This window comes from Benincasa hispida, chromosome 2, assembly GCF_009727055.1.
Source record: "Benincasa hispida cultivar B227 chromosome 2, ASM972705v1, whole genome shotgun sequence".
Taxonomy (NCBI): Eukaryota; Viridiplantae; Streptophyta; class Magnoliopsida; order Cucurbitales; family Cucurbitaceae; genus Benincasa; species Benincasa hispida.
In genome coordinates this window covers 56,570,295-56,580,549 of record NC_052350.1, presented here as the reverse complement: position 1 = coordinate 56,580,549, position 10,255 = coordinate 56,570,295, and the positions used below count along the sequence as shown (strand labels likewise).

Genomic DNA, 10,255 nt, shown 5'->3' with positions numbered 1-10,255 from the left:
GAACATAAAACCCAAGACAAGGAACATTTATTTTTTTTTAAAGAATTTCAAATGTTCGAATTAAATAAAGAAATTAATTTTATTAGATATAATTAATATAATGTATATTGATAAACTATAATATAAAGTTAATTTTGAATGAGATTAAAAAAAATACGCTTTATAATATAACATAGATTTTCATTTGAATAAGATTCAAATATTAATTATGTTGAATGAGATTCATATTAAAATTATAAATTATAAGAGAGTAACATATTTGAATATGATTCAATATAATTTAATTAAATATGTGATATATAATTAATTTCATTTATTTAATTATATGTTAAACTAGATTTAATATTAAATTAAATAAATAATTAGATAACTCCCCTTAAGGGGTGATCCAACGTGTGAGGAGGAGTAACTTCTCCTCCAGCTCAAATCCTTCCCTCCCTCAAAATGATGAGATCAATGGTAGAAGAAACATACGTATTTTTGAGATATTGAAAAATTCTCTTAAAATTTATTTCAATAAATTTTAAGAACAAAGAAAAGTTCTCTGTGAGAAATTTTGTTTTTCCTTCCCTTGATTCTTTCATAATTCTCGGATCTTACCATCCATTTCTAATAAGCAAATAGCAGGTAAGATATTAATGGTAGTGTCCATTTGGTGTCCAATTCGTAATTGAAGAGATCGTGATTGCAACGAAGGTTTGGAGAAGTTCGAATAAGTAGTCTTCAAAGGTAATCCCTTTTCTCTTGATTTCTTCATTGTTGAAGCATGCTTAATTTCTCTGTATATTTGAAACGTAAGTTAAAAACACACGTGCTTTCGTTATGAGATTCAATCCCATAAGAACAATCCTACCTTAATAATATAATATGCCAAGTTTGAGGCTTAAACGGATGAAACTAAAAGTTTATGATTGAAAATTGATATAAAATATGTTTAGGTTAAAATTGATTTTTTCCCCCAAAAGGAAAATAATGAGTATCATGAGATTATTAGATTTTTTCCTAGTTGAGTTTCAACGGATACACATAAAATATAAATGGAAGAATATTATCTATATCATGAAACTCAAACTATGTCTAACTTAGGGGTATTGCGACACTCTATGTTTTAGGGCAAGATTGATTTGAATTTTTGGAGAATATATATATATATTTTTGTCGTCTGGTTAAATTGAATTTAATTGGATCAATTGGAATATTAGTTTGAGGTTTTAATTTGAGAAATTAAATTGAATAAAATTAAATAATAAATATATCTAATTTGTTAAGGTTTTTAATTAGCTCTCGAATTCATTATCTTAATCTCTATTTGATAATTATTTGATTTTTGATTTTTAGTTATTTAAAATAAACCTACAAACATCTCTTATACCTCTAGATTTCTTACTTTGTAATCTAATTTATATCTCCATTTTTTTTTAAAAAAAAAATCAAGCCAAAATTTGAAAACTAAAAAAGTTATTTTTTTAAAATTTGTTTTTGTTTTTAGAATTTGGCTAAAATTTCTATTCTTATGCTTAAAAAATATGCAAATCAGTGTAGAAAAATGGAGAAAATAAACTTAATTTTAAAAAACAAAAAAAAGAAGAAATTATTACTTAAGTGTTTTTCTAAGTAGAATGGTAAAAAAGAGTACTTCAATTGAACAAATCAACATGTAAAACATAATCTACTCGTCAAGGATGGCTTTCAGGTTAGACTTATGAAAGGTTGAGACGATGAGCATGGAAAGTTAAAATATGAGCAATAGAGTTTGACAATTGACAAGAAGGAAGCCTTGGATTGAACGGCATTGATATAAGTTGTAGGAAGAATGAATAAAAAAAACCTCAAACCTCATTAGCGTATCTAAATTTTCAGATGGTCTGGAAATTGGTTTAAGTCCAAAGTGAGAATATGCTAGCTTCAAAAGCCTCCAATCCAAGAGGTCGGAGGTTCAATCTCTCACCCCACATTAATTTTAATAAATAAATATAATTTCTTTTAAAAGAAGAAAAAAAGGCAAAACCAAAAAAAAAAAAAAAAAAAAGTTAGACAACTAGACAAAACATGACAATAGGTTATGCGAGCTCAACCAAACTAGATAAAAGAAAATGGCTTTCTATGGCAAACATAACATCACCATAGAAATCAAGAACAATTGCTCCAATACCTACATCTCACCAAGGTTTATAATGTCGATGTCGACGGAATATCGATGTCTTAATTTTACGGAAATTTTGATGGAAATATCGATTTCGATAGACATTTTTGGAAAAATTATAAAAACAAAAAAAATCAATAAATAAATTTAGATTAGTAAATAAACATTTTATGATTTCCAAATAAGTTAATATATCTATTATTTATATAATATCTATATTAGTGGCATTTTAATGATTATTTATTTTTTTATGTTTTGTGAGTTTCTCTATATTGTAATAAAAACGAACCATAAAAATACGAAAATATGGATCAAAATTTCAACATTTGCACGGAAATTTAATACTGCGATCCGAATATACCGTGCATCGCCCTCACCGACGTATCGTATCACAACGGGTGCAGTTTGGTTCGCGAGTTTAGAAACTAAATTTTGGGTTCAACCCGAACCAAACCGGTTTATATATATAAGATTCCAAGCCACGCTTAGTCGCTCTCTCTCGTTCATCTCTCTCCCGTTCATCTGCACTACCGCCGGCCGTCCTCCGTCGCGCCGCCGTTCGTTCTTTGCCGCTCTGTTATTCTCGTGAGTCATTTCCTTCTAACCTTAACTTTTTCTTTCGTTCATCATCCACGCCTCGAATTTCTAAGATTGGAGATTCGATGCAGACAATCGAGTAGAAACCTCCGACTCCGGCTAACAAAAAACCTCCGATCACAAGTCCAGCTTCATCTGCAATCCTTTCTTGTTTTCGCCCGATCTCGATTCCTAGCTTCACTCCCTCTTACTCCTGATTTTCACCAACAATCTTGGAGTTTCAGCTACGATTGCTTCCAACTATTAACCTAAAACCCATTGTTCGATTTCTCAGCTGTACATTTTCGATCTCACGACTTTTAGTTTCGTTTCTAGTTTATTTCAGCTCGTTGCTTCTGCCTATCTCGCTATGAATTGGAGATCTGACCCCATTTGGGATCATTTTCCCCGCCCCTGATCCCGCTTAATCTGATGGGGATTTTCAGTTCGAACTCTTCATTTTTTGATTCAAATGTTTTTCTTGTTTTGTTAATTGGGATCGGTAGTATAATTGTTTATAACTTGTTTTCGTAGCTACATCTCGTAAATGGCTTTGTTTATAACTTGTTTTCGTAGCTACATCTCGTAAATGGCTGGTAAAGCTCAAATTCCTACAAAAAACTCAGCGCTTATTTCTATGATTGCTGATGAGGTACGCCCAATATATTTCGCTATTGCAACAGCTTTTCTGGGTACCTTAAACTATTGAATTGAATTGTGGTTGAACAGGTGTTGATATTACGTACACATTTGATCTTTATTGTTATACGTTTTTACATTTTGGTGTTTGGTTTTATTTATATAGATAAATCATCCATTTATGTGATCTTATTGTTATGCCATATGTGATTCAAGTACCTCGTAAACCTGTGTCTTAATAAGTTTTTACATACCAATTGTAGAAGTAGGATCTTTGGCAAGCAATAAGCACTTAAATAATACAATTCGAGTGTACCATCTTCCTTCAGTCTTTTCCCTTCCCAGATGCTTTTACAAGCCCTTGGATACCTACTTCAGTGAGGACTACACAATCGTCCTGGATTCCCTCATCGCGAATTTCATGTGGGATATCCGCTGTTTTATTTTCAAATTATTTCTGAAATGAAATCAAAGAAAATACTAAATAATAGTACGAATTATCATACGAGCCTTGTTCAACTGTGCCCACGGACCCGTAAGCCCTCTGCTTCCTCGGGTATAATTAAGCATCTAGATAAATGATAATGATAGGGTCCAACTCATTCTATTGTGTTGTGCATCATGAACTATGCATGGGTGTAGGTTGTATGTTTAAACTAAATCATCTTCATAATAGGATACGGTGGTTGGATTCCTTCTTGCTGGAGTTGGTAACGTTGACCTACGAAGAAAAACAAACTACCTTATAGTGGACTCAAGTAAGTATCCCTTTGATCCAAATTGCTTGTAACTTTGATTTTTTATTTCACTCGTAACTCTGACATCCTATAATCTATGTCATAGTGTCTAAATCCAGTGAAATTCCCCATTGTTGAAATCATTGTTATTTAACAGTCTGTTTTGAACTTTTCATAAAAAGATTTCCAGTGATACGGATGATATTCTGAATCAGCTTTCAAATATGTTTTTCTACTTTTAATAAGAAACAATTTCATGTAGAGCTATGAATTTACAAAAGAGGGGCAAAGCCCCCAATCTAAGGAGTTACATAAAGTCTCTCCATTTGGACAGAAGAAAATTATAGCTCTTAGTGGTGAAAGAGTGGAGAACATTTACACCAAGAAACAACCAAAAGAACTATAGCCTAGAAAGTTTGTGGAATAACAGATCCTTATCTTGAAGAATCTGATGTCCCTGCCCGAAAGCCGTCGACGATAATACTCTAATCTAATAAGGGCGTGAGAAAGCGAGAAGTTATGTTAAATATATGAAATTGGAAAAGCATTATGCATGACATTACTTAGGTAAATATAAATATTTATATTTATTAATGTCTTGTGTGTGCTTCTTTAATTTTCATGAATTGATTGATATAAGTGTTATATTAATAAAATTGAAAATCATTGCATTTGCATTGAGCATGACATAAACATAGTATAATATAATTGTTATACTAAAGACATGAAATGCATGTAACATGGTTTTCTAATTAATTAGAATTTGATGGTTAATTAATCAAACCATAGAAATGATTAGCCCATTACATAGTCCATTTTAGGGATTGGCGACTTACCCAAGTCACTGAACGTTCCAAAAATGGGGTACTATCGGGTCGGGTGAATTCAATAGCTAGCTTTCTCTACTTTAACACTTCGTTCACTGCTGGCTCGGAGTGAGCAATTTCAATAATCGGGTTCATTGATATTCCTGGTATAGTAGATGCTACCACACATACAATCATACTTAATTCGATGGAATTGTTTCCAATCTCCAAAAAAATCCCACTTGTTTCGAACTTGGAGGCATTCCTATTGAATACCCCCGCATTCAGGTGATACCCACCTTCACTTATTCTCCCCTGGATGCAGGAATAGCGACATGGACTAAATGTCCAATTTCTCAATTCTGACACAAGGTACTTATTAGATCTAATAAGTATTATTGAACGTAAATCAGTGCACGAGCCTATGCAAACAGGGTTAAAAGTGGATCGGGAATCTAACCCAGCGAAGAAAATGCCTACGACTAAGTCAGGCGCACCTACCTGCGAGCCATGACTGCGCTCTTTCATGATATGATGAACAAGGAAATGGGGGTCTATGTCGATGACATGATCGACAAGTCTTGGGTGGAAGAAGGTCTAGGGGGGACCGCCTTTAACATGTGAGGGGAAGACTAAGCTCAAACCATTGGAAACGGAATTGTAACTTTCTTCTTGTTATTGAGAGAGTGGTATTCTCCGCCCCTGTCAAATCTAGTCTAGGGGGAGAACTGGAAGAGAGAAGGAAAAAGAGCAAAGGATTTACAAGTCTAATGGGAGAAGAATGGCTGACCTTCTGATGGTTCCTTTCTTACCAAATAGTCCAACAGAAAGTTCTAGTGAAGTTCATCTGTAGGAGCGTTTTCTCCCTTTTGAATGGGTGTCTCCCAAGTGTAAGAGAGGAGAGAATAGGGTCATTTGGAAGAGCAGTGGACCACCCAATAATTTTGAGAATAATATCCCAAAATGACCGTTTATATGAAATAAACATTTGGCCTTGTGATTCTCAACTATTTTTGCATAGAGAGCACCATTGTGGGGAGATAGATATACAGGGCACTCAACTTTGGAGTTTGTCGTGTGTATTGATAAGTTTGTGGCTGACTTCCCAAAGGAATGTTTCAATCTTCCAAAAACATCTATCCTGTCTGTGAGTGAGATGGATAGAAGAGTAATCACTCATTAAGGCAACATACACTTCAACTTCAGCCATTTTATATTTCTTCTAAGCTTCAAGTTCCAAATATCAGACCCCTTACCTTCAACGTGAGGAAGATCATATATCAAAGGAAATCTTCTAGCAATTTTAACCTCTCCAAGCCAAATCTCATTCCAGAGTGAAACATTAGCTCCATCTCAAATTCTGTAACAACACGACCAAGGTCAAATTGTTAAACTTTAAAGTAGCCTTCCAAGGATTTTTTGCAGCAGTAACAGTGGAGAGCATCTAGCTTATTAGCCTGACGAGGCTTCCTTAATTAAGATTCTATTTGGGCAAGCTCCGATCCTGAATCACCCGTCATTTCCGAGAGATAATGATCAAGATCACTGGATAACCTCTATGCCCTAAACCTCCTCGTGTTGGGCTTTTAATTCCGACTCCAATCTTCATCCCTTTGATTAACATTTACAGGGAGTGTTGATGAGGTTTCTGACTTCCCTGTTGTTTGGTTTGTCTATTTCGCTAAATTTTGCTCTGTAAGTTTGCAACTTGAAGTTGGTCTAATATAAAGACCCAATTTCCGGAGTTGATGGACTAGCTCTTTGGAGATTGGATGATGCTCTGTATCTTCTATTTGATAACTAGGAGAAGAGGCTCTTGACTGTCTGCTCTTATTATATTATAATCTTTTCCTTTCACCAGAGTTGTCAACTGAGTAATTTGGGCTGCTTGCTCATCTTCGTCTTGTTCTGCTTGATAAATTGGAGAATTAGGCCCTTGTCTTTTACTTCTTATTATCTCTTTTCTTGCATCTGATTTGAGTTTCTTAAATTTTGGTGCCTGGAGAATCTTCAGCCAGGGTAGTGATTTACATTTCCTCCATACAAATCTTTGTTGCTTTTTCAGATTCTGTTAGCCTAAATAGGTCGGTGCTGTTTATAACCCAATCTTCCTCCCTTTGACTATCATCTAGGATTTCCGGTTGAGAATAATCTCCCTCTCAACTTGACACCCTTGAGGTTGACACCGTGCCCAATCTCTCTATTTTTCCTTTTTGTGACTTCTATTTATTTTGGGAAATATCTTCCATAGTGGAATGAATGGGCCCAGTTGTAATTTTGGACTATGACGCCCCAGTAATTGTCTTCAACTTCAATTACCACTTGCATGACATAATCCAAGGACGAGCATTTGTTATTATATTCAAATGAAACCTTCACGCGCTTCACCTAGCTTTTTGAAAGTATACGCATGCCATGAATGCAGGGACAAGTTTCTAAGTTTCAACCAACCACCGTTACATTGAACCACATCCACCCTTCCATGTACAAGATTATAAAAGGGTCCCTGTCTTCAAATTTAATCGCATAAGGGCGTATGATCATCTATCCTCTGTTCATGGTGAGGCGTCTTGCAAAATCTGAGTAAGAGAATTTGAGAAGTGCCTTATTGGGGTAATTGGGTGTGGTCTCAGGATAATTGGGCCTTATCGGGGTAGTTGGGTCTGTTATGAAAAGCTTCTAAGATCTTCTCCCATTCGTCTGTTTTGTCAGCCAGCCATTTAATGCATATAAGTCTGAGGAAAACACTGTATTCTTTTCTGTAATCTTGTTTTTCCTTCCTTTTTGCTACTTATCGAAATCTATAGTGAAGATTTAGATTTTCTTCCTATATTGCATTTTCTGTCCTGAAGGTCGTTGTGAAGTCAAGGAATGATGGTCGGAGAAAAAAGTGGGTGGGAACGGTGGTTGAAGGGTTAAGAGTGTCGATCATTCAGGTAGGTGGGATTGGTGTTGGTTTGGGGTTTGGTCAGGAGAGGAGAGAGAACAGGCATACTATTTGAATTTTTTGTCTTTTGGTGACCACAGAGTTGTTCTAAAATGCTTTAATTAGAAAGCATCACAACCACTAAAATATTTTGAGCAATTAATTCCAGCATCTTGCAGTATAGGAGGGTTGAAAGCAGCAATGCTAAGGGATTGTTTGAGTGCTGTTCTCGACCATTTTCTCTTTTTAAGGACGAAAGTTCAGTGAGAAATAGATGTCATTCTTGTTTATTCTTGTAAAAGATGCACCACTTGGGAGGACATTGAGTGATTTTCCCTTTGAACCAGATCACCCCCTTCCCTCCCCTCTTAAACTATAGGACACTTTGAGCTAAAATCAAGATTTACCTACAAAATCTCCAATGGAAGTTCGGTGAAAAACAGATGATATGCTTGTCTTGATCCACCGAGAGGCCCACCAAAGAATCTGCTGTAGTAAACCGATCTTTGTAGCAAGGATAACAGTTTTTTTAATATTAATCTTTCTAATGGAATGTATTTAAAATGTTTTCATGGACTATTGTACTGATATCTCGGAGACCGCATTTGGTTTGATGCCACGTTCCCGATAGCTCAACGATTGAACCAAAAACAATTTTTCGATGTTTGATAGGAATCTGTTCATCTTACTCAATAGGTTTACAGAGCTGCTGTTTTGTGTCATTTTGTGTGATTACATTTTTTTCCATTTTATTCAAATATGCATTTGGACTCATATTTCTGTCCTCTCTTTGTCTCAAAAGTTTGAACTGTAATGTCTCAGAGACGACTGTTAAACAAATTGAAGATGCTTTCAAAGAGTTCACTACAAGGGAGGATATTGCAATAGTGATGATTAGTCAATATGTAAGTTGTTTTTTGAAAACTCTTTCTTTCTAATGCAAGTGTCATATGACTTATTTTCTTTCTAATGCAAGTGTCATACGACTTATTTTCTATCTAATGCAAGTGTCATATGACTTGTTTTATTATTATTATTTTAACATATATATATATATATTTTGAGTTTTAGGTTGCAAACATGATCAGGTTTCTGGTAGATAGCTATAACAAGCCAATTCCTGCAATATTGGAGATTCCTTCCAAGGATCATCCATATGACCCTGCACACGATTCAGTTCTTTCACGAGTAAAGAACCTGTTTTCTACCGAATCGGTGGCATCTGGGAGGCGTTAAAATGATATTGTAACTTTTGTCCCAACTTTTTATGAACTCATCCACCTTTCTTCAAACATGCTGCTCTTGGCGTTCCCTGCTTTCTGCCTTGAATTTTATTTTGTAATGATTCTATTCATATCGATCACTCTAATAAAACTCGAAAAGTACTTGGCATCAGAGGAGCATGCGAGTGTCCAAGCACCTTAGAATGCCATCATTTTTCTTGTACCTTAATTCCTACATTTGAAACAGCAACTTGGGGCATTACATCTACATATGTCAAATATCCTCTTGGTGCATGTTTGGCAAAAACCAAACACTGTTGTAATTACTCTTCTATTTGAAGGTACTTTTGGAGATTGAAGAACTACTTGTTCTTATTGCCTTCATAAATATTTTATTAGTTTTCAATCTACATTATTTAGTGGAAATTATTGTCAGATTCTTGAATTTGTGTTTACTTTGTTGGATTTAATGTGGGTTCTGAGTTGGTGGAAATTATGAATTTTGCTGGAACTTCTTTGGTGCCCACAAATCCTGGATCCCTTTATGTTTGTCAATCTGAATTGGGATTATTATTTGTTTCCTCAACTCTTCATGGATAAGAAACTTTGTCAATTATTTAGTTCTGGTTAAGAAACTTGTCAATTATTTAGCTCTGGGTTTTAGTTTTTGAAAATTTAATCTAATTTAAATTTTTTTATTTTTTTTATTTAGAGTCCATTTGAATTGATTAGAAAAAAAGATTTTTTTTAAAAAAAATCATTTTAATTTAAACTATTTTGATAAAAATGGTTTTAAATGAACTTTAAAAGTATTTCAAAAGTTATTTTGAATGGTTGTCAAATACTTCATTTTTTTTTTTAAATGATTTATTTTCAAAATTAAACACATTCTTTACTTTCTACCAATGTTTTAAGAACCAAACCAAGTTTTGAAAAAAAAAATTAGGCTTCGTTTGGTAACAATTTCGTTTTATATTTTTTATTTTTGAAAATTATGTCTGTTTTCTCACATTTTCTTATAGTGGTTTGCATTTTCCTTGGGTAAAAAAAAAAAAAGTAATTCTTAGCCAAATTTAGAAAACAAAAACGAGTTTTTAAAAACTATTTTTTTAATTTTTCAAATTTTGGCTTTATTTTTTAAAACATAGATAAAAAGTAGATAAGAAAGCAAGAAATTAAGAGGTGGAATGGTTGTTTGTAGTCTT

The 10,255-nt window shown here is 34.0% G+C and overlaps 1 protein-coding gene across 1 annotated transcript; it reads left to right on the top strand.

Moving 5' to 3' along the window:
- Positions 1-2,590: 2,590 nt before the first annotated feature.
- LOC120071421 (V-type proton ATPase subunit F) lies at positions 2,591-9,476 on the top strand. Its single transcript, XM_039023696.1, has 5 exons — positions 2,591-2,728; positions 3,296-3,371; positions 4,035-4,116; positions 8,650-8,732; positions 8,899-9,476. The coding sequence occupies exons 2-5, from the start codon at positions 3,309-3,311 to the stop codon at positions 9,061-9,063; spliced, it is 393 nt and encodes a 130-aa protein (XP_038879624.1). The 5' UTR covers positions 2,591-2,728; positions 3,296-3,308; the 3' UTR covers positions 9,064-9,476.
- The last annotated feature ends 779 nt before the right edge of the window (positions 9,477-10,255 follow it).